The sequence below is a fragment of the Pogona vitticeps genome, chromosome 1, assembly GCF_051106095.1.
Source record: "Pogona vitticeps strain Pit_001003342236 chromosome 1, PviZW2.1, whole genome shotgun sequence".
Taxonomy (NCBI): Eukaryota; Metazoa; Chordata; class Lepidosauria; order Squamata; family Agamidae; genus Pogona; species Pogona vitticeps.
This window is the reverse complement of record NC_135783.1, coordinates 131,349,013-131,373,696: the sequence shown is the minus strand read 5'-3', so window position 1 is coordinate 131,373,696 and position 24,684 is coordinate 131,349,013. Positions and strand designations below refer to the sequence as shown.

At 40.2% G+C, this 24,684-nt stretch overlaps 2 protein-coding genes across 5 annotated transcripts in view; one reads left to right on the top strand and one right to left on the bottom strand.

Moving 5' to 3' along the window:
* LOC144587799 (uncharacterized) overlaps window positions 1–24,684 on the top strand; it is an 887,030-nt gene that overhangs the window by 762,985 nt on the left and 99,361 nt on the right. The window lies entirely within an intron of this gene.
* TRAPPC12 (trafficking protein particle complex subunit 12) overlaps window positions 1–24,684 on the bottom strand; it is a 64,715-nt gene that overhangs the window by 17,962 nt on the left and 22,069 nt on the right. For all 4 annotated transcript variants that reach the window (XR_013542953.1, XM_073001040.2, XM_073001042.2 and 1 more), the window contains 4 exons: window positions 23,708–23,821; window positions 22,121–22,259; window positions 13,853–13,965; window positions 2,873–2,945 (listed from right to left, as the gene is read on the bottom strand). Coding sequence is in view for 3 of the 4 variants with exons in the window: in XM_073001040.2 (XP_072857141.2) it covers window positions 2,873–2,945; window positions 13,853–13,965; window positions 22,121–22,259; window positions 23,708–23,821 (439 nt within the window). In the remaining variant the exon portion in view is untranslated. The remainder of the gene's footprint in view (window positions 1–2,872; window positions 2,946–13,852; window positions 13,966–22,120; window positions 22,260–23,707; window positions 23,822–24,684) is intronic.

The following is a 24,684-nucleotide window of genomic DNA, read 5'->3' as shown; positions in this document are numbered from 1 at the left end:
AGCCAGAGAAGTCTGTAACTCGAAACATCTGTAAGTCGAGGGTCCACTGTACAGTGGTGCTTCGCATAACGAGCGCACCATACAACGACGAATTCACATAGTGATCCCTTTTTTGGGATCACTAATGCGAAGGCATACCGGCAGCCCCAATGGGCAAAACTCGCATTGCGAAGATCGGTAAGTGTTTCGCTTACCGATCTTCGCATTGCGATATCGGGAAATCAGCTGATCGGCAGCTCCAAAATGGCTGCCGCACGACCCAAAATGACCATGCGCAGCGTTTTCGCGCCCTGCCCTTGCTTACCGAGGGTGCGAAAATGGCTGCCGGATGAGGGAAACTTCGCTAAACGGTGAATACAGAAGCCATTGGAACGCATTAAACTAAGTTTAATGCGTTCCAATGGCATTTTCCGTTCCGTTTAGCGATGTTTCCCCATAGCGACGGTTAATCCGGAACGGATTAACCTCGCTATGCGGGGCACCACTGTACTTGAAAGGTAGTTTGTACAGAGGAGGGGAGATTTCCATTCAGAGGAGTGACAGGATCTGTTCCAAGCAGAGATGGCCACAAAACAGGAAAATTGTTCATGGTTCATCACTATTCACAAACCACCAACCACAAACTTTCACAAACTTTCCAGTAAAATTAACTGTTTTGTGATTTGTGTGATTTGGGACTTCTAGGAGAAATAGAAATAAAGCATAGGAATTGCCAATGCCCAAAATTGTTCAGTGTTTTGTTTTACTCTGGACAGTTATGTTTTCCTAAAGCACCCCCAAATGAACCACAAAATGGCCTGATTTTTGCGGGGTGCGCAGGTTCCTTTGTGATTTGTTCTATGCCCATCTCTAGGTCTATGTCATTCCAGAGCACAGGACACATAATAAGGGGCTCAAGTTACAGGAAGCCAGATTTCAGTCGAATATTAGGAAAATCTTCCTAACTATTAGAGCAGTTCAACAATGGAACCAATTCCCCTGGGAAGTCGTGAGCTCTCCAACATTTGAGGCATTCAAGAGAAGCCATTTGGCAGATATTCTTTGATTTGTATTCCTGCACTGATCAAGGGGTTAGTCTCGAAGGCTGTACAGATTCCTTCCAACTCCATTATTCTATGATTCTATGAATCCCTAGCTTCTACAAGCAAGGACTGGGTGATTTAAGGGATCTTGGGCTTGGGACTGTGAAGAGGCAGAGAAAAAGAAGGAAAGTACGCAGGTAGCTGTCAGCAGTACTACAGTTCAAGGATAGGGAGAGCTAAGGCAGCCGGCTGCAGGTTGAAGCAAAGACCAGGAGATGATAAGGTGGCATCCATTCTCCTCTTAACCACAACTCTGCTCTCTCGCTATGCCACTGCTGTTCTGGGGTGTAGTTTGTGAGGATATGTGTAGCTTTTTCAAGAAAACAATGCTTAAGGAGAGAATGGACAAGTACTCCTTATAGGAGAGATGGGAGAAAGAATGAAGGCAACTGGGGCTTGATTTATTTGCTTCCCCCAAGGGAATCCTTTTGAATAAAGGGAGACACTTGTGGCAGGGCTGCATTTGCACAAGCATTTCCAGGGGAGGGTGCTAAAGGACAGCCTGGACCTAGTCACCTCTACGACAGCTTGGAAGGATTCAGAGGGCTGACACACACCTTGCTAAAAGCACCATGTAACACATTTGTCAGAAATGCTGATTCTTTTTAAAAGTCTCCAAAACTACCCTGTTTTCCCGAAAATAAGACCTAAGCTGAAAATAAGCCCTAGTATGATTTTCCAGGATGCTCGAAATATAAGCCCTACCCCCAAAATAAGCCCTAGTTAAGTGAAACCCTGCCCTCTACCCTTGTGCAGCAACCAGAAGAAAATGACAAGACTGTATATGAATAAATTTAAATGGCTGTACATGAACTAAAATAAAACATCCCCTGAAAATAAGCCCTAATGCGTTTTTTCGAGCAAAAATTAATATAAGACCCTGTCTTATTTTCAGGAAACACGGTAAAATCACACCATCTTCTGTGGAAGAGAGTGGAATAGTATTTAAAACAACTGAAAAAGTGGAAGTCCAAACAAATGGAAGTTCAGTTTAGCAGAGTTATTTTGGTGTAGGAGTGTGTACGAGGGACACAAAATGCCTTTAATAATATAACACAATAATATAATGATAAACTTAGAACTGCAGAGCTAGAAGGGAACCTACGGATCATCGAGTCCAGCCCTCTGTCAAGGAGGCCCAGTGGGGAATCGAACTCCCAGCCTCTGACCTACACTACTGAGATATCCAGCACTTAAAACAGCTAAAATGCTATCTGTGGGAGTTCAAAAGGATCTGCTATACTGTTATGACCTTAGTCACGTTCAGTAACTTAGTCAGTAAAGCAAAAGCACTGCAAACTTGGCACTCAGAGAAGGGTAAGCAAAGGATAAACCATTCTTTAAACAAAAGATCTGACAGACCCAGATACCTCAGAGGGTGAGCCTGGGTCTAAACAAGGAGGCTCAAGTGTCAGGGGGAAAGACTTATGGAGAGAATGAGCTGGATCTTAAGACTGAATGCTCTTTTGGTGTCTCTTCAATGTCTTAGCGTCACACGGCTATAATCATAAATCTGTCATTCTAAAATGACAGCCATTTTCTTTAAAAAAAAAAAGACAAAGAAGCGATCCGATTCAATGCATCACTGTGATCAAAATGAAAGGCAAATCTGTGAAATGAATTCCAGCAATCAAAGGACAAGGTGCATCATTTTAAAGACTGAACAGGCTGTATAAATGACAATACCACTGTTTTAACAGCTTCAGAGCAGTCTTGTGAGAACTTCTGTTAGTACCTGGGTAAGTAATAAAAATAACACTGCAGAAAGAAAAGCTTCAGGGGATACCTACCTTGTCTGTTCTCCTGGGTAATGTTAGTCATGCTTCCATCTTCTGCCAAGCCATGTTCCAGGTTGTGTAATATCTACAATGAATTTAAAAAAAAAACTTTTGTCAGTTCTGACACTATTTTGAAGATAGGGAAATTTTGTACATTAAACCAGAAACAGTTGTAATTATTCCTTGCTGTATACACAGAGACTGAAACAGAAGCCATTGTGTGAGGGTACAATTCAAAATCTCTGATCTACTAGCACGAGTAGGATCAGTCCGACGGAAAGATCATTCAAGAATATTTTGGAAAGCAAGTTGATGAAACTATTTCAAGATACATCCTGACTATTAAAATGCAGAACACCTCTGCAACTTACACACATAGGTCGTGATTATTTCCGTAAGATTCCCCCCCCCCCCAATATGTTTTTCAAATACATTTTCAATTCCATATGGCACCAGATACATTCCCATTTTCCAGAGACAGTAATTGGACAGGAGGTATTGATTACATATATCATAAAGGTCCACCGCACAGATGCAAAACCTTCAGGGTCTGTGTCCCCTTATCAAATATGCAGATAATACCTAAGTTTCTTGAGAGCCTTTTGTAATTAAGCTTCCTTGGTGACAACAGAGGCGTCTTTCCAACTCTGTGCAATGAGAAGACATGCTGTCACCAATAAGTAAATGATTAATGGTTTTGAAAATGTGTTTAAATTGTTCCCTCTAAATATAGATAGCAAGCATAATGCTAGGTCCATATAGAGCCTGAAATAATGCCAATCTCTGAAGCAAACTATAGGACTAAAAAGAAGCTGAAACAGGGCATGACTATCAAAGATGCCAATATGTCCTTATATTTCCACAGCTCTATCAACAGAGCTTTTGACTTGTCTTTTGAATATATGCCAATTTTATGGGATTATAAAACCACCTATGAAGAAGTTTCAAGGAGTTCTCTGACATTTGCAGATATAGTAGAAAAAAGGGGTTGTAGATCAAATTCTGCGCCACATGGCTTCATCAATTTCTTCTCCTAGGTTGTTTTCCCAAGCAAGTTTCAAGGCAGGTCTGGCACTTTCTTAACCAACTTAGTTTAGTGTGTTTTATTCTGTCAATCTGTGAGAGGAGTTCCCTTGTTCATATAAATCTTTTAATGAAACCAAACCTTTGAACAAAATTGCAGAAAGGCCCCTACTTATTGTTAGATTTACATTTTGGATAGTATGGTAAAGGTATGTCTGCAGAAATGGATGCCACTAATTTCAGAAACCATATGCATAAAATCAAATACAGTGGTGCCTCGCTTTATGGTTGCCCTGAATTATGACGAAACTGCATTACGACAATCTTTTAGTGATAGCAATTGCGATCGCAAAACAATGGTCTGAATGGGTTTTTTTCGCTTTGCGATGATCGGTTCCCTGCTTCGGGAACCGATTCTTTGCAAAATGACGATTTTCCTCCAGCTGATCAGTGGTTTCAAAATGGCCGCCGGGTAAATAAAATGGCTCCCCGCTGTTTTCTGGGATGGATTCCTCGCAAGACAGTCACCGAAAATGGCCTCCCTATGGAGGATCTTCGCTGGACGGTGAGTTTCCAGCCCATTGGAATGCATTGAAGGGGTTTCAATGCGTTTCAATGGGCTTTTTATTTTCGCATTACGACGTTTTCATTCTACAGTGATTTCGCTGGAACAAATTAATGTTGTAATGCGAGGCACCACTGTAGGGTGAATTTGGTGAAGGGACTCTCTGTCCAGTTCCATGACCTCTTAATAGAGGGCAGGAATAGGAGAACATAGCAAGTTAACTGATGAAGGAGGAATCTGAGATGTCTGAGGATAGCAGAGTAGAAGAGCCAAAGGCAAAAGGCAGGGACACTCCAGGAAAAGATAGGCTGTGGCTCTGGAGACCTCCAAAAGTAAGGCCAAACTGCATGCATGGTATGCAAATTAAAATGTGAAGTCAGGATTGGAAAATCTATCAGTTACTTTATCTTCCTTACATTCAGGTTTTTTAAACCTCCAGTTCTTTCCAATCTAATCATAAAGCAATCTGTAATTTTTTGGCAAATTCTTTTAGTAACAATCTGAAATAAAAGGGGACATATGTTATGGTCTCTCAGCTCTACGCAAAACTAACAGTATCAAAGAACATGAGATAAGGATTTAAGAGGCTCAACCATACAGGGTAAAATTTTTGTTGGCAGAGAATTCCCAAGAATCTGTCCTGGAGTATCGCTGAGGCCAAGCTATTGAACCTAAAAAGCGGAAATGCTCTGTGGTTTTGAGGTGTTCTGAGAATTGTTAGACAGGCCACAGATGCCCTGTGTCATGTCAACACATCATTTGCAATAAAGGAACAGGTTTTATTTGCTAGAGAATGCAGATCTTGCTTTTTTTTAGTACTACCCAGTCTTTGAGGCAGCACTCTAAGACTTTCAACGAGGGTACCAAATGATCTAATTCTAGATCTGTCTGGAGCAAAAATCTACACCATCTATACCAACCAAATTTAATGTATACAATGGGGTCTCTATTTAAGAACATCTCTACTTAAGAACAATCCAACTTAAGAACAGCTCCATTTGCTAAATTTTGCTTCTACTTGAGAACAGAAATCCAAGATAAGAACAGGAAAAAAAACCTTTCCTGCTCTTTTTTTAACCTTAGGTCATCTTAGGTTTTTAAAAAATTCTCCCCCTAGTGGTAGAGTACGTATTAACCAGCTTTGCATTAGTTCCTATGGGAACTAATGCTTCAATGTACGAACGCACCTCTACATAACAAAAAAACAGCCAGAACGGATTAATTGGTTTTCAGTCCATTCCTATGGGAAATTCTGCTTCAACTTAAGAACGTTTCAACTTAAGAACACCATTCCAAAATGGATTAAGTTCTTAAGTAGAGGTTCCACTGTAGTTTCTATGGACGGAAAAGAGCATATACGGATTAAATGGTTTTCAATGCATTCCTATGGGAAATGCAGATTCAACATAAGAACTTTTCAACTTGAGAACCACCTTCCAATACGGATTAAGTTCTTAAGTAGAGACCCCACTGTAATTATTTCCACCACGGAAAGGGTCATGTAGTAACTCATTCATGTTAGAAGCCTCCCATAAATGTTACAGAAGCCACAGCCCACCACTACCATGTCTGAATACACATGGACCTCAAATACAGACTTTTTGGGGAGTTAAAATACTAAAAGCCTATCTCTTGATGAATAATTTGTCAGTTTTAGTTTTTAATCAATCAAAAATGTTAATATCTCAAGTTTTTTATTCAGACTATAAGATATTTGGCTATTTTGACCAACTTCTCAAAAACAAGCAGAAATCAGATTCTTATCTATTCCTATTATGAATTCAGCAAAGGGACTGGACAACGGTTCAGAACTACAGGAGAAGTTAATGATTTTGGCAACAAAAACCATGGTATCAGAGCGAAGTATCAACAACAAAAGCCTTATAAAGTGCCAAAACATGGTGCTGTGATCCATAAATTACATCCAATGACATTATGGATATTCTCTCAACATTGTCCAAAAGTTTCATCTGCTTCAATAAATTGGGGTTAGTCATCCCTCTGTCTAGAGAAAAAATGTTCAGTTTTCAAAGAAAAAAAAAGAACAGAATAAAAAGACAAAAATAGCAATGTTCTACCTCCTGTAAAGCAAAGACAAACCTTTGGGGCACTGGAGTGCTGTTTCTTGGCCTGTTTTGTGACTTTTGATAGTGACTTGGATTCCTCCATTTGAGACACACACCACTATCATCACCACCATCACAGCTGGTATTAGTACTAGTATTATTAAAGCCTCTGTCTGTTTACAAGTAGGAAGATGGTATTTCTACATTTGCTAGGAAAAGAAATGGGCAATGAAGTGCAAACATACGGTTCTGTCAAAAGGAGTAACCACCCCCATTTGCACAATGTAGCCACCATGTTCTCAGAAAAGAACTGGCCTCTGGACCAAAGCTAGTGAGTGGTGCTCCTAAGTACCTCAGCTGTATCAAGTACAGTGGTGCCTCGCATAGCGACGTTAATCCGTGCAGCAAAAATCGCTGCTAAGCGATTTCGTCGCTATGCAATTAAAGAAAGCCCATTTAAAGAAACCTGTTTAATGCATTCCTATGGGCTTAAAACTCACCTTAAAGCGAAGATCCTCCATACGGCAGCAATTTTCGCTGCCTCTTATGCGAGGAATCGGCGCGAAAACACAGCAGGCGGCCATTTTTTTAACCTGGCAGCCATTTTGGACTCGCTGATCAACTGTTTAAAAATCATCTCTTTGCGATGATCGGTAAGCGAAACAGGGAACCGATCATCGCAAAGCGATAAAACCGCATAGGAAACATTGCAAAAAGTTAATCACTATGCGGTTTCATCGCTAAACGGAGCGCTCGTTAAGCGAGGCACCACTGTATCAGACAACAGTTAAGTCATCTGACCCCTGGAAAAGTTAACAAGTACGGGAGAAGGCATTTCATCAAGAGACAAGTGCAGCCTTGAGGAACTAAATCACCTCTTTAAACCTAACTTTGCCTTATATAACAGCAATGCCAGTATCAAATGGAGGCCAAGGACAGAGGATGCCAGTCAGGCTTCTGTACTGAGAACGACGATGACACGATGATAGCCAGTGCAATGAGCCGGAGCACGGAGAGGTGTAGGCCAATGGAGAAATATCACATTATATCTTCCAACTACACTTGTCATTGCTACACAGAAAAACGAAATGCCCCTCAGTCCCTGACAGGCTTTAGATGGCCAGAAGGTGCTATGAATCCCTAGACTGAAAGCTGGATTAGGAACATAGTTGATACGGAGTGCATATGCGGCATTTCTACAAGAAGAGAAATAAAAGAGATGAACATTCAGATCCTTGGAGAAGGTAATATTTAGCAGGCAGAAGAAATACAAAGACAAATGAAAACCAAGAATACATAAAACAGATAAAATGCAGAAAACCGGAATAATTTGGTCACGAGAGAAATGAACAGCACAGATTGTCACCGCTGATCATTAAAAACACACAGGAAGTGTAGGAAGGAGAATACCTCCTTGGCTAAAGAACCTTGAGGAATTATTTGGATTCAGCATGGCTCTGTTTAGAGCGGCAGCATTCGAAGTCAATAAAACCATGATGAAGTCCAGCTACCGGTAGGAAAGGAAGAAGGGAAAATGACGTGAGCTCATGACAACACATCTTTCTATTGGAAGTGGGAGGGCTGTTCCTGCCCACCTGCTCCAACCCATGCTGCACGGTCAGCAGACTTGCCTGTCAAGAGTGAGAGGGCCAGTCCCCTGGCAAGACTTTTGGCACAAAGTCTTGCCTCAACATACTGTAGTACAAACCATAGGAAGGTCTGCAGATGGACAATACTCATTAGATTCCACTCAAAGAGGAGGAGTGCAAATCAGCTCTCAAAAAATGTGCTCATGCCTGTTTCTCAAACATATTCTGTCCATAGGAATGTGCCCAACGCAGATGAGCCAGCCAGTTGTACAAAGCTCAGGAAGCACCACATTTCAGTGGCAAAGCATTTGCTTTGAATGCAGTAGTCCCAGATTCGATGTTTGACACGCTCCAGTTAACCAGCTCAGCTAGACCAGAAAAGACTTCTGTGTGAAACTGTAAGAAAGCTAATGCAGGAGCTAGTGGCGCCTGGAGTAGTGCAGTCAGATAGACCAAAAAGTCTAATTCTATATAAAGCATTTCTCACAGATCTGCCAACTAAATCTAATAAATGGGTATCTTCTTGAGGGCAAGAAGGAAACACTCATTAGGCCCATTAGAAAGAAACTGAGCTTGGTGGCGGACAACATTAACTATTATAGGCCCATCGCCAATGTTTCTTTCCTCAGCAAGGTAGTTGAGAGGGTGGTGGTCGATCAGCTTTGGGGCCCTCTTGGATGAAACCGACACCATGGATCCATTTCAGTCGGGCTTCAGGCCACGCCATGGCATGGAGACTGTATTGGTCGTCCTGCTGGATGACCTACTTAGGGAGGCAGATGGGGGCAAAGCGTCCTTGTTGGTTCTCCTTGATATCTCAGCTGCCTTTGATACCGTTGACTACAGTATCCTCCTGGGGAGGCTGAGTTGGGGATCGGTGGCCTTGCTATTGCTTGGCTCCGGTCCTTCTTGGAGTGTTCAGCTTGGGGAGTATATATCAGCCCTGTGGTCCCTCAATTGTGGGGTACCGTAGGGTTCAATCATCTTCCCAATGCTGTTTAACATATATATGAGGCCGCGAGGTGTGTGTGTGTCATCCAGGGATATGGAGCTTCGTGTCACCAATATGCTGATGACACCCAGCTCTACATTTCCTTTTTTCCATCTGCAGTGGATGCTGTTCTGTCCGTTGAGCGCTGCCTGGAGACTGTCCTTCAATGCATGCAGTCAAATGGACTGAGGTTGAACCCAGACAAGACGGAGGTCTTCCTGATGGGTGCTCCCGATGTCAGTGGTTTGGGGAACTCCCTCTCTTTTGGGGGAGCGACTTCCACCACAAAGAATGTGGTTTGCAGTCTGGGGATCCATCTTGACGCGACACTTACCATGGAGACCCAGGTAGTGTCCATGGTCCAGTCCGTCCACTTACATCTTTGGTGGATTGCCCAGCTGCGTCCCTATCTAGATACGGAGGTGCTCGCCATGCTGATCCATGTGCCTGTAGTCTCAAGAATAGACTACTGTAATGCGCTCTACGTGGGGCTTCCTTTGAGACTGATGCAGAAGCTTCAAATGGTCCAGAATATGGCAGCCAGGCTATTAACTGGGGTGAAAAAATTCCATTGTATTTACCCCACCCTGGCCATCTTGCACTGATTACCTATTCACTTCTGCATCGATTTCAAGGTGTTGACAATTACATATAAAGCCCTAAACGGTTTAGGCCCTCGATACTTGGCAGCACGCTTCCACCTAGTTCTGCCCGTATCACCCGTTCTAGTCAGGCTGGGCAGTTGAGGGGCCTACTGCTGAGAGGTCCGAAGGGAAAAAACTAAAAATCTGGCCTTCTCGGCAGTGGCCCCTCATCTCTGGAACAATTTACCTGTAGAGATCCACCTGGCCCCCTCGCTGAGGGCCTTTAAGACCAATTTGAAGACATAGCTATATAGGCACACCTTCCTTACAGCCATCACCTAACCTATTTTTCTTTTCATTTTCTCTTTTCCATCTTGGATTCTGTTGTTAAAATGGGTGGTATACAAGTCTAAATAAATCAATAAATGAAGATTTTTTTTAATTGATCCAACATATGAATTTCAGTTTGTAAAATCAACACAGGTCCGATTAAAAGAAATGAAAAAACAGATCTGATTGCAAAAAAAGCATACTCATGCTTTTAGATGAGGCAAATGGGTATAATTTGGTATAATTTTAGAAAGGCATTCTTCAACTCACCAATGGAGGTCATCCACAGGTGTTTAAAATCCCTTATTTTTCCACACTGAGGATAAACCCAATCTGTCCCCTGTCCAGCTCCCTGATTTTGCTGCTTTTGTGACTTTCTCTTTCTCCTCGGCCTGTTGGATAAATTGTATTACATTATACTGTATATTGGCTGAAATCAAGTTGGTGCAGCTCTGCCCGGGCAACGCTGATTATGTAATCAGTGCAACCCTTTATCTTTAATTAAAATGTGTCTCCTCTTCCCTCATTCAGGTTCTGAAGCTCCCTAGGAATCCCAGGAGTGGCAGTGGTGATTTTCGGACATTAAAGCCTTCCCTACCATATCCTGAAAAACCCAAAGGCTTCCCCAGGTCAGAAGGGAGCCTTATGGAGTCTTTGGACCTGGGGAATGGGGGGTGGTGGTTATAGGAAGCTTTTAATGAAAGATGAAAGAATGGGCTGACAATATCATCAGCCTTGCACATGTGGAACTGCTGCCAGAATTCCGGCCATAGTATCATATCGTATCATTCTACCACAGTATCGTATCGTATTATGTATACTATTCAGTCTCAGTGTTTCTCATCTGTGAAATAGTTAAGTTTGATGAAGTTTCTGTAGAACTCTGCTGAATTTTAGAGCTGTATGAGAAAAACTCTTCCATAGTAACTCAGATACAGATTTATATATGTGGCCCTGTTCTATTTATGTATTATGTAGGTAACAGAGGTAGGTAATTGGCTTCACTCCCTTAACCTGTATTTCCTACCTAGTCCCCCCTCCCTCTTCCTTCCCCAACTACTATTTCACATTTGACTGAGGAATGGCTCTTAGGCTGCAGTAAAAACAAAAAAGATCCCACAAGCTTTAAGTTTCCCTACATCTCTGCTCAACAGCCCTATTTTAAAAAGAGTCAAGCTAATAGTCAAGACTAAAGATTACTCTTTTGTAAATAGCAAAGCCTTTCTCAAAATCACCACTGGGGGGTTTGGGGAGTCTGGAATAATTTCACACTAGCTATTTTCTTTTGACGTTCCTCCTTTCTGTCTCCAATATGTCTCCAGGTGAATGCCTGCTAGACTGTTCCCTTAACCAGAACCAAACTTTAAGTGGTCCCAGCTAGATTTCTAAAATAATATTTCACAGATATGAAATGGGGGGGAAATATATTAATATCCTCCACACTGCTACTTTTGTTTGCCTGAAGACAATTCCCCACTAGGCTGGCTCGCCAGGACAAAAATATATTGATTTATGTAAGGACGACCAGTGGTCCAAATGAAAAACAAAACTGGAAGCTGAGAACTCTTCAGAAAAAGCAACGAGATCCACTGTGGCTCCGTAAGTGAAGAATATGTAATTCTGATTTTCTTGTGAGGTTTATTGTGGTGCCTTGAGGGCACATTTTTACTCTATGGAAAAGATGCCGAATCTAACATTCATTCTAGAACTAGAAGCAAAGTCGTGTATTTCATGAAATAAAAATAGATACCAGGAAAACCTTCAAAAGTCAACACACAAAAGAAACTGAACCCCTCCGATAATGTATTCATGATCCTAAAATACAAAAGGCTATCTTTAAACAGTGGAAATCTCAACCAATTAAAATAATGCAAGTGGACAATAAGGATACTGCAACATTCCAACCTTTAGAAATGTTTGCTTTTAAAGACATCAAAAGCAGGAAACTGACCAGGAAGATAACTGATCCATTAGATATCAACATAATAAAAGCAGTAGTAAAGGAGAGTAGGAAAACTGCAAAGAAGCTGAAGGAATGAAGAAATAATTTGTGCCTTAATTTCTTTAGGAAGGTATAAAACTGGTGCTAAGCTTTTATTTTCACAGAAGGAACCTGAAGTCTAATGTGTGAAAAGAGACAACGTTCCAAGACTTAAATATAGGTTAAAATGCAGGTTTAAAATTAGCAAGTTGCTAAGTCCAGATTGTACTGATACATGAAATTGTAGGCCCAACAAAAATATGCAGCTTGTATCTTAATCTTGGCCTCCTCTCCAGAGAGTTGGAAATTTGCTAACATAATATTCCTTTTTCCAAAAGTCATATGCAATTAAATTATTAAATTAAGTTGCCTTAATGTCTGAGATGGGTAAATTTGCAGAAGGTATTAGTAGATATAGAACTGTCAATCATGTAGAAGAAAAATATTGTACAGGAAGAATAAGCATAGCTTCATAACTAAATTTTTGCAGTTCTCTGAGGGGATCAACAACAATAGAAAAAGTCATTATGTGTAGTTGGACTTCCAACAATCATGTGACAAAGTTCCTCACTAAAAATGTCCATAATCCATATCTTTTAGCAGAATAGCAACTCTTTGAAGAGAAAGAGAAGAAGCCAAATTTGCAGGCAACAGAGTACTTAGTATAGCGAATATCTGAATAGCCTATGAAAAACGTAGGTCACAAGAAACTCATGAGAAAGAAGAGCCAGGCATCAGGAGGCTGCAACCAGACACTGCAGGTACAGTCGTACATCTGAAGAAGTGGATTTTGTACGACTAAAGCTCATAACGAAATACATCTGTCAGTCTTCAAAGCACCCACCATAAATTTATCTCTCACTCCCTCTCCTTTCCCCCCTTTAAATCTGTCAGTGCTGGATATGGCCGTTGACAGACTGATCTGAGTATCTTGTGGTCTTCTAGGTCAGGGAAACCAGCTACTTGCTTTGACAAAAGGGGGTCATTCTGGTGCAAAAGATGCCATTCTGGTGCCTGGTAACCATTCAGGGCACAAGGAAGTCCACAGCCTGCCATTCATGAACAAGGTAGCAGCACACAAATCCATAGATGGTGGAATAGTAATTCCTTGACACTGGCAAATACTCTGGGGCTTTTAATCCAAGAGCAGAGCATATGAAGCTGGAACGAAATCAAATGAGAAGCTATGGTAGGCTGACGTGTACTCAGGCCTCAGTGCCTTCTTCAAACAGAGAAAGGAATATAACTATGGAACATGCAACCTAATAGATGACAACTCAGTGTGAAGATTTTGGGTGGGTCAAGCATTGCACAAATATTAGGACCCTAATCTTTTACATTTTCCTGACAAAAAAAACCCTTTCTGTTTTATTTATATTCTAACATTTCTTAGTTCAAAGCCACTCACATAATGCTGGAAATTATACACAGACACTCCATGTTCAGATTCACATAGAGTTGGCTGCCTATAGTCCCAGGCCAGCTTTGACACCGAAGGACTATCATGGCATTGTTCTAACTCCATAAAAGATTTAATTGGCCACTTCTGCCATTTCAAGCAGATTTCAAGAGTTCTGTATCTCAAGTAGACTAAGGGAGAATCATTGCCCATTATACTTATACTCTATGGGGTTTGAAAAAAGAAAAACAAATCTGAATTTCTAAAAGGCTGGCTTAAAACATCTAGAAAAGCAGTTCCCTCTAAGCCTATCTTTGTTCAAGTATTAATGCATCACATAAGCATGTATTAATAGTTCAGCGCCAGGCTGAAGTATGATGCTTTACCAAGCCATTCTTTGAAGAGAAAATATATGATATAGAATTTTAAATATTGGGTTGACTGTCTAGAGAAAACTTTGTTACCTTTGTGCAGACTGTTTTCATGCAATGCAATCTATCGAGTGACTCCTGCGGATTTCCTAGATACTGCTGAAGTTCAGCGTGCAAAATCCGCATAGAAAATGGAACCATGGAACCTGGAACAATAATGGACAATTATGGATTACTGTTCTCACATTTATCAATTTACCTTACCCTGTTTCCCCCAAAATAAGCCCTGACCTGAAAATAAGCCCTAATATGATTTTTCAGGATGCTCATAATATAAGCCCTACCCGCAAAATAAGCCCCAGTTACGTGAAACTCCACCCTCCACCACTGTGCAGCAACCAGAAGATAACATGACTTTATTTGAATAAATGTAGATTGCTGTACATGGAAAAAAAAGAAAGATCCCTTGAAAATAAGCCCTAATGCATTTTTGGAGCAAAAATTAATATAAGACCCTGTCTTATTTTTGGGGAAACTTCATGGAATGCTCTACCTCAAAGCAAAGCAAAGCAAAGCGTGCTGCTTATATACCGCCCCATAGCACTCCAAGCACTCTCTGGGCGGTTTGCAAGTTAATTTTGCAGGCTACACATTGCCCCTCCCCCAGCAAGCTGGATATTCATTCTCTATATGCATGTATGTACACGTATGCATATACATATACATACGCACGCACGAACGAACACAGAGAGAGAGAGAGAGAGGTAGAGCATTCCATAAAAAGGTGGCCAGCACAGAGAAGACCTGGCACCTAGTCACAGACTTCCCAGCCTCCCTCACTGTCTAGTCGCTAGTCACAGTATTAGTTGCTGTTTCATGGTGATGTGATTTTTGTGCCTTCATTTATTAAAATTATATGTACACATGTACAGGAACCATTTAAAACATTTTGGGTAGGACAGGAGAACTTGTCAATTAAACTGATTTTTCAAGGAAGCCAGAGCTAACATGTTTCTCACTGACCCACATAAATCTGTAATGTCTTCTTATCACTTCCAAATCCAGAGCTTGAACCTTTCTTGTGCCCACTTACTCTGATCCCTGCCACTTGTGATCTTTGTTCCTAACCTACACTTTTTTTGACATATATTCCTAGTGCTCTGCTCCACCCTTTCGCAGACCATTGAATAAGTGAATAAAAAGCTCCACTTCACAGAAAGATGGATATTCACAATGCTACGGAGAAAATATGGCTTCACTAACCCTGAGATTGGTTATTAACCAAAGTTAATGATCCTACATACTGCTGCATGGAAAGCCTATTCATTAGTACAGAGGTTAGTGTGCAATGGAAATCCATAACCCCATCACAAAGATGTAGCATCAGAGCTAACCCAACAGCCTCATTTTAAAGTAGTAAATAAAGCCGGCAGTCCAGCTGCACTGAAGTCAATTTCTTATGAAATGGAATTACGTTTTGGTTCCTTTCTGGTTCTGGAATGGAGAAGAATTTCGTCTCCTCTGTTACAATCATATTAGAAATTCTGGTTGCCTCTGAAATGGTAGCAAAATGAATCTAGAGTAGGCCAAGCATCCAAGTTCTCTTGGGTTCAGAGGTAGATGTGTGAAAGGGTTTTCAGAAAGGTAGCTCACAGGTCGGGTCAGGAGAAATATGGTCTCTCCCACCTTACCTTGAAAGAATATATGTCTCTCACATACTCTCCAAGAACATCCTAACTAGGCAAAATGAGCATCAGAACAAAACATGTTACTGTCAATACCCTTCATTTTCTCTATTCCTTGGTTATGTTTATGTCCTGCCTTTACTCCAATGACCTCAAGGTGCCATCTAAGGCTCTTCTCCCATTTTCACTTAAATTTCGAAGATACCGATAGCCTCCTGACTTACTTTGGCTAACAAGCTTTATTTTGTTAGTTGTTCTATGAGAGGAAGACATCTTGGGATAAACTGAATTTACTCATTAAAATTAATATGAGAAATCTTCAAAACTGTACACTTAAAATATGTATGTATGTTATGTATGTATGTAATATATTTTTATCCTGACTTTCTCATTAAAAAGGACCAAAGGTGGCTTACATCATTAAAAAGGCAATACTGTATTTAAAAGCTAAAACAGAAGATATACAAATATTTAAATAAGTTTTCCATTAAAAACTGTAAATAAAGTCAATACTAGAACACATTTAAAACAACACAGCACGACAATCCATTTAAAAAAACCTTTCAGACCACCAGTGCTTAAGGAAAAGTCAGACTGAAGAGGAAGGTATTTGCGTGCTTGCAGAAAGACAACAAAGATGGCGCCAACCTGGCTTCCAGTGGTAGGGAGTTCCAGAGTCTGGGAACAGCAATAGAGAAGGCCCTCTCCCATGTCCCCACCAAGCACACCTGTGAGGATGGTGAGACCAAGAGAAAGGCCTCCCGTTATGAGCCTGAGCAGGGTCATAGAGCGAGATGTGGTCTTTTAGATAGTTTGGACCCAAGCTGTGTCATTGTTATAAGCTATCGAGTCATCTCAGCTTATAAGATTCATCTCGGTGGTGATTTTGAGAAAGGCTTTGCTATTTACAAAAGAGTAATCTTTACTAAACAAAAAAAAATTAGTGACTTCCAAAACGTTTTGCTATTTAACAGCCCTTGCAAAGTCTTGCAAACTAAAGGCTGACACTTACTGAGTCATTCCATCCCATGATAACAAGATTTCCTTTTTTTTGCCTTCACCTTTTCGTAGCATTACTAGTGTTTCAGAGATAGAATGCTCAGGGCTAGAAAAGGCAGAAAGACCACAAATGTACATAGACGTCTTCTGAAGACTCATCAGATCTTCTGATAAAAAGCAAAATACAATCAAATGGCCAAATCACCAAAGTGCTTAAGATTTAACTGTCTTAAGAGAGAGAGACTGCTCAATCAGAATTTTGGAAGGTACAGTAAGACTTTGATTTGCACCATTGCCACAAGTGTACATTAAAGAGACACTTTTTCAACTTCCTCTGGTGAGAATTAAGGAAGCAACATGGGAAAGAGGGACATGGTGCCACTGCGGGTTAAACTGCAGAAGCCTTTGTGCTGCAAGGTCAGAAAACCAGCCATTGTAAGATCAAATCCACGCAACGGAGTGAGCTCCCGTCGCTTGTCCCAGCTCCTGCCAACCTAGCAGTTCGAAAGCATGTAAATATGAGTAGATAAATAGGTACCACCACGGTGGGAAGGTAACAGCATTCAGTGTCTAGTCGCACTGGCCATGTGACCACAGAAACTGCCTACGCACAAACGCTGGATCTATGGCTTAGAAAAGGGGATGAGCACTGCCCCCTAGAGTCGGACATGACTGGACTAAATGTCAAGGGGAACCTTTTAAAAACAAGCATGGGAAAACCCTTTTCTACTAGGAAAAATATCTACAAAAATATGGCTTTTAATGAACCCTGAGTGTCAAAAAGTCGATATTTCTAATTAAAACATTGTCAAAACTATTATCTGAAATTTAAACAAAAGGATTAAAGTAATTCAGTCTAAACCTGAGCCCTTTTTTTAGGCCATTCAAAATATCCATATAACAAAAGGAACCAAATCTCTTTCCACCCCACCAAACACATGGTGTAAATCTAGGTCCTAATCCTTTATTGTTTCTGAATCTAAATGTAGTCTTCGTTAGCAACAAAGTTGCAAGATACAGGTTTTGCCTTATCAAGATTGTGACTACATGATTAGACAGATTAGGCATCCTGCAGTCTCAAGAGACTATGATAATGTGCTCTGAACAGAAGACTTGGAACAGCATCTAGTGTGGCTGAGAAGGCCAATTCAAGAATGACAATTCTTTCCACATTGAGGACAAATACAATCGATCTCCTGTCCAGCTCCCTGATTTTGCTGGTTTTGGGACTGCCTCTTTGTCTCGGCCTGCTGAACAAGTGTCTCTTCAAATTGGGAGAGGCCATGCTGTACCACCTGCCTCCAGGCTGAACGCTCAGACGTCAAAGTTTCCCATTTGTTGAGGTCCATTCCTAAAGCCTTCACATCCTGCTTGCAAATATCCTTGTATCGCAGCTGGGGTCTCCCTCTGGGGCGATTTCCCTCCACTAATTCTCCATATAGGAAATCTTTAGGAATCCGACCGTCATTATCACAACATGCCCAAGACAATGTAGACATCAGTGTTTCAGTAATGTATACATGCGAAAAATTCCAGCTCATCCTAGGACTACTCTATTTGGAACTTTGTCCTGCCAAATGATACGAAAAATGTGTTGGAGACAATGCATATGGAAGGTGTTCAGCTTCCTCTCCTGTCGTGCACAAAGGGTCCAGGACTCACTGAAGTACAGGAGTGTGCTCAGGACACAGGAGCTATAGACCTGGATCTTGGTACTGTATATGCCGTCAGCTTCTTGTTAAGCCATACTCTCTTTGTGAGTCTAGAGAACATGGTGGCTGCTTTGCGAATGCATTTATCCAGCTCGACATCTAGGGAGAGAGACCACCTTTAAAACCACCTCTGTTGTGCACAGCCTAGTTGACATTACCAATGTAGATCTTTTGGAGTAATGCAGAAATGTGTGGAAAAGAGAAAGAGATTTAAAACATAAAACCCAATGAATTCTCATAAGACAGAGAACATTTCCACTATAAATGCAATTTCTTCCCTGCAGAGTGTTGCACCTGCTTAGAAATGTAGTACATTAAAGAGCAAATATGAATGTTGCTGTTCGTAAGGTAGATGTGGGGACTGAGGACGACACGTTATTCAAGTGTGCTCTATCAACTTGAATACTGGAAGAAAAATATTTTCTGTTTTCCCTTCTACATACTACAATAACTACAGTTGTTTCCAAATCCTATAACCATGTGACTTGTATCTATTACAAAAAAAAAAAGGAAAACTGTAAAGTGGTATAAGAACTTTCATTGCCCAAGAAATACTTTCAAAACTCTGTAATAGATGGAACAAGCGTAAGGTGAAGTACAGCTTTTTAAATCCAGGCATTCTAATAACTTTAAATGTGTGTGTGGATATATATAACCACTCAGGTGCTCAGTTATCTATTTTCATTTATTTATTACATTTATATCATTTCTTTCCTCCAACAAGATGAAGAGAATTGCCAATCCTCTCCACTTAAGTCTCACAGTAATTCCTTGAGTTAAAGAAGGCTGAAATATTGACTGGAGCAATGTTATCCAGTGAGTTTTCATGGCTCAGTAGGGACTAGAAACTGGACCTTCCAAATTCCAGTCCAACACCATAACAACATGCCAGGAGTTGCTCGTTTTCTTTTTTTGTCAAATAAATAACTAAACCAATAGGAATAATTGTATATGTTCTGCTGCCATTTTTTGTATTAGCTATTTTTATATATAATTAGTAGAGATTCAGTTTTTTTGTTTGTTTGATGCTTTGATTTGATTATTATAGCAGTTTTATTTCATGGCCATGTCCTGATATTGTAAAAGTCGCCCAGAGCAATTGCCTCGCCACTAGATGGGTGGGTTAAAAATTCAAATAAGCAAGTAAATTAATAAATAAAGTCAATGATGATGACACATTCAAAAGAACAAAGGGCTCCTACAGAACCAAAGAACTGTTGAGATGGAAAAGAAGTGAAGGGCAACAGAATCCTTAATATCCTTACCTCATTTACTATTAAAGTTAACCTTTGCTCACTGCTGAAATTAGCTTTGCAGAACAGATGTCAAACAGCAGCTGTCTACCAGAACTGAACTAGCCAGTTTCCAAAACAATGAACAAAAATTAGATCTAAAATTGCCATTTGAGATAGGTTAGAAAAACCTCAGAGGAACAGGATCGACTAATGAAAACTCAAGCAAGTAGGATCACAGCATTCGTACCCATAATGAAGGAGAAATAATGCATGTGTCCAGCAGGGCAATCTCTTGGTGGCATGAAGGATAGCATCTCAGGCTTAGGTACTCCCTTCTCCCCACCACAGACACAGCATCCCATGTTAGTGGCATGATAAGACTGCCACAGAGCAAGACATCTATTGCACACTGAGTTTTTACATGTGGTGACTGTGCACATCAACCGTTGTCCTGTTCCTGTGATGAGGAATGGGACTGGCATGAAGTTCGATACAGACAATGCTTGCATCTATTGAAGCTTTAATCCAGAGACAGCCAGGACTCTCAAGAAGTGAGAATTATGGATTACACACAGCGTGGCATATAGGCAGAATAAAGAATGCCAGCTGAACCCTAATTAACAGACGAAATGTCAGAAAAAGACAATTTCAATGTTCAGTTTGGAGAGCGCACTAAAAATTGATAGTTAACTCATGCAATTAGGACTGATTAAAGAGATAGACTGTAGGAAGAAAGGACACAGGCAAATCATGGAGACGTTATTTTGGAGTAAAGCACCAATAAATCTAGACCACAATCCTTCTGCCAGTTTATAGATGCCTAAGTGGAATTGCATGAGCTGTGGCAGCAAGTTGCTGCTAATTAATGACATGCTCTTTGTGCTCCTGGTTCCATGACCATCAGATAACCAGGAACACCAGATAACCAATACTTTATTAATCGGAGGCAATTCACTGCTGTGCCTTCCACAATTCCACCTATGCACGTGTAAATCATCAGTAAGATTCTGGCCGTGGCTGCATAGGTGGGAAGGATAAAATAATGCCAGAAATGTTAGCAGCATCCTTGGTAATTCCTAATAGCTCTGGACTGAAATCCGCACACTGCTCCAAAATGAAATGCACTGTACTTAATTCGATGAATATTTTGAATTCATCCAAATTACACACATGAATTAAATGAAATGTATTCTGCATCACTTTCATTGCCATTATTTATTGTATCGTGACACATTTGATTGCAAAGTGCATTTTAATTGCCTAATTCGTTTAACTATTATGAATCAAAATGAGATAAATAAATCACAGACGTTACAGTTGTGCTTGTTACATCAAAAAAAAAATGGAAAAGAAAAATTAGCAACCATCAGCATATTATTGTGGATGACTGTTACTGCACAGTAGCTAAAATTTATGTATGACTTATATTTATTTTATCATTACAATTAGCTTCTTATCAACAGAGATTCAAAGCTCTTTTTCAGTAGCATTTACTTTAAAGCAGGCTTTCAGGTATGCCTTTTCGATCCCTTAGGCTGCCATAAAGTTGATGGGGCCCTCAAATATAAATAAAATGTGGCAGCCTCTCCCAAGAGCAAAACTAATATGTCAGCTGTCTTCAACTGCTGAGAAGATTATTGATATGATATCTGAACTTCTGACCTGATTACATTTAATATTACCATTTCTTTACTACTAAGAAATTTTTTAAAAAAACATTGATATTGGGCTTTGAAGCAGGAAAGAAGGCATTTTGTAGCACCAGGTCCTTTCAGGGAACCACTGAGAAAAGGCTAAGGGGTGGAAAGCTGCTTCTCATAAGTTTTTCTGTCTTCCCTCTGAAGGACTTTCCCCATTTCTTCTCTTCCCGCATTGCTCAAAGAGACAAACAAGCAGAGCAGAATTAATGCTTTTTCCATATATCCTAATTTTTCCTTTCCAAGCCTTCCTAATTAATACTATTTTTAGTTGTGTTTCCCCTTTCAATTAATTACTAGCATTGTACCAATGGAATTATTTAAATGTGTACTCACATTTAAAATCACACTGGAGTCACTGGTCCTAAATCTCAGGCATGAAGGGAGCCAACCAAGGGATGACTTGGTGAAAAACATGGAATTTTTCACAATTTGATGCTGCTCATTTAGTCTCAAAGTCACCCCCCATTTCTATCATAACTATAAAACTACACATGAGTGATTAGTACTGAAAAGCTTTCCAAACACAATGGATACTGTGTGGTGTTTATTGGTGTGAATCTAAAGAGAAGCCGCTGCATTAATAAGATGAAGAAAAAAAAACACAGCCACAGTGTACCTCTAAAAACAAAAGGGCCTTAAACATAGATTTTTTTCTGTAAATGCCATTGTTCTGTTCTGTACAGTCAGTGCTGGTCAGCTGGGACCTGGAATCAAATACCCTGGCCGAGACATTTTCAAGAAGTTTGCATGTTACTACAGTACTGAGGTGTCCACTAGAGAGCTGTCCCACTCACTTCAAGAATTAAAACCTACCCTCCTTCCTAAAGACTATACCTACAGTCAAGGAGCAGGACAATGAACCTTTCCCAAATTAAGTTTCTACAACCCTCATGAAAACTGTTCAGAAACATTTAAGTACATTCTTAATTTCACTGCAATCAACAAGACAGATGTACTCTTAATTTTGGCTGCAATATGTCCAATATCAGTAACATTAACTGTAATGAGAACATGGCACAAACAGGTTTACCTTTACGTCCTGGATATACGTGAGGATAATATTCATAATATAGATCAGGCTGGTCTAGGTTTCCAAAGGGTTCAAATTCCATCTCAGCATTTTGGAACAGACCCAACTTCACAAGGAGAGCTAATCTTACAAACCAGAGCTTGAAAATACAAAAAACAAAAAACAAAAACAACTTCTAAGTTATTAGATCATTTGCCTTCTTTTACAGTAAAAAAGCAAAAACAAAATTCATGAAAGCTAAAAAGGTCTATTCAGACAATATACAGAGGTATCTGGATATAAAGCTGATGACTATGTAACAATTTTGATAACTAAAACTAAACAGAGCCAAGCTGCCAGTATTTCTGAAAGTTGTTGTATCTCCAATTTCTTTTGTGTTTGTTTTCTGTTCCTTTCCTAGAAAAGCACCAACAGCGATTCTCCTCACACAGTTGTACAGCAATATAATGAGTTTCAAAAAAATAAAAAATAACAAGAAATTTCCCTCAGTACTTTTCAGCGTTTGGAAGCTCCTCATAATCTCATTACAAATAACAGGTCACTCAAACAGTCTCTTTCCTTAATAATCAAGATATAGCTGTGTCAATTGTTAATTTAAAAAGGGACAACTTGGTCTGTTGGTTGGGCAGAAAAGCGATAAACAAGAGTTTCAAATGAACTAATAACCACCACTTCTGTTTTAGTCTTATATTCTTGTAATTCTTTTAACCGGCTGGGGAATTCTGAGGGTTGCAGCCTCAAAGTTTCTCTGAGTTTATTTGTTTTAATTTTTATACCATCCATCTGACTGATGATCACTCTGGGTGGTCCACAAGGATGACAGCAATGTACAAAACACAACATAATAAAAATGCAATTAAAATTAAAATTAAATTAAATTGGCAAACATTTCCATTTACTAGGCACATGCTCAACAAAACATCTTTATATCTAACTTCTAAAACTGACAGACTTTGAACTCCTTTGAAAGGGATGTCCCTAGAAATTTCCATTACCATGCTTCTGAAGAGCTTTGTAACAACAATCTCTAAACTAATAATCACGTAAATGCAACATAAGATATGTTCTTACTAATGCATAATATTTTCTGTGGGCTAGAACAAGAGGAGGCAAGGGTGTTTTCTCCTCTCATCAAAGTGAAGTACATAATACTCTGTCTGAAGAGTCTCAGCTTTGCCTTAGGTTGCTACCTGTTCCTGCAATCATGTCTATGGGATCAAACATAGGAAGTACAAAATATGCACGTGATGGCATGATAAAACAAGTAGAAGACAGACTCAGGCTAAGATGGGAACAAACAAATACAAACAGAATATTAAGCTGGGGAGATGGAACATGTTGTTTAGGACTAGACTGGTATCTACACTGTTGACACAAGTTGTGTGTGAAGTAAAATCCAACCGTTACTTATAGGGATCATGGTTGTGATACACTCCAACAGGATTCTTGAAAAAAAAACAAATTTCCCATCTCTGCTCTGCAAGGCAGGTTTAGGAGCTGAAGGCAAACATAAATATCACTGATGGGTGCGTGTACCCGTCTGCAGAAGTGCAAGGGGACTTTTGCCACACTGCAATACAAACGTACCTGCAGAGAGTCTGTTGTGTGACTTGTGGGTAGACCACTCTTGCCATATCCCTGACCATGAGCAGTCAGAAGCCGTCCACATAGGTCAACTGCTGCTCTCCAGTTTTTGCTGCTCTAGAAGTAGGGGGGAAAGAACAGGCTAAAATCACAAACACATTCAGCTGCTCAGAACTTGGAGCTGTTTCTTTTGCTTGAAGCAGCTAGAGGTAACCATTAGTAATAATGACAAGGTCAGTAAAGCTGGCCAGTGGGAGGTGGGCTGTCATTTGTCAAAGCTGCTTGTATAATTAGGCAAACAGTGAAGCCATGCATAACTCACCGTTTACAATTAGAAGGCGAATGGTGGAAAAGGATTCCCAATTTATTATGATGGACCAGTGACTACTCAATTCAGAAACAGTAATCAATTTTCAAAAACACGCCTAAAATAGGCAACATTTTTTGCCATTATGGAGAAATCATATCTATCCGCTGCAAAAAAAAATCTCTATTTTATTCTATCAAATTATGTTCCTAACAGTTTTGAATCAATGAATTCACAAAGGTCATTCAATACAGTTACTTGAAAAATTCAAATGGGGTTAAACCGAACATTTTAGTGACTATACATTTTAAATATCTATTCATTCACCCAAAGCTAGCAGCAAATGAAATAGAGGGATTATTCTACTCCACATTCAGAAAGAGGGGAGGGTCAAACATTAATGTGGATGCCCTGCATTTTCTGAGCCGCAATCTCATTGAAAACATTCACCAGCCATCTGAATGATCTACGGTCTGGCGGGGGGTGGGGAGTATGAAATAGTCTTTAAAAAGAAAAGAAAAAGGCCAGACTAGAATGATGTGGTTCCACTGGATCCAACCAGGATCATTCATGCATCGTGCATGGCCACAATGAGAGGGAGAAGAGAAGGACGCTCCCTTGTTAGCTTTGAATACCCAAGCACACTTCGGGATCTGATCCGAAACTCTGAAAA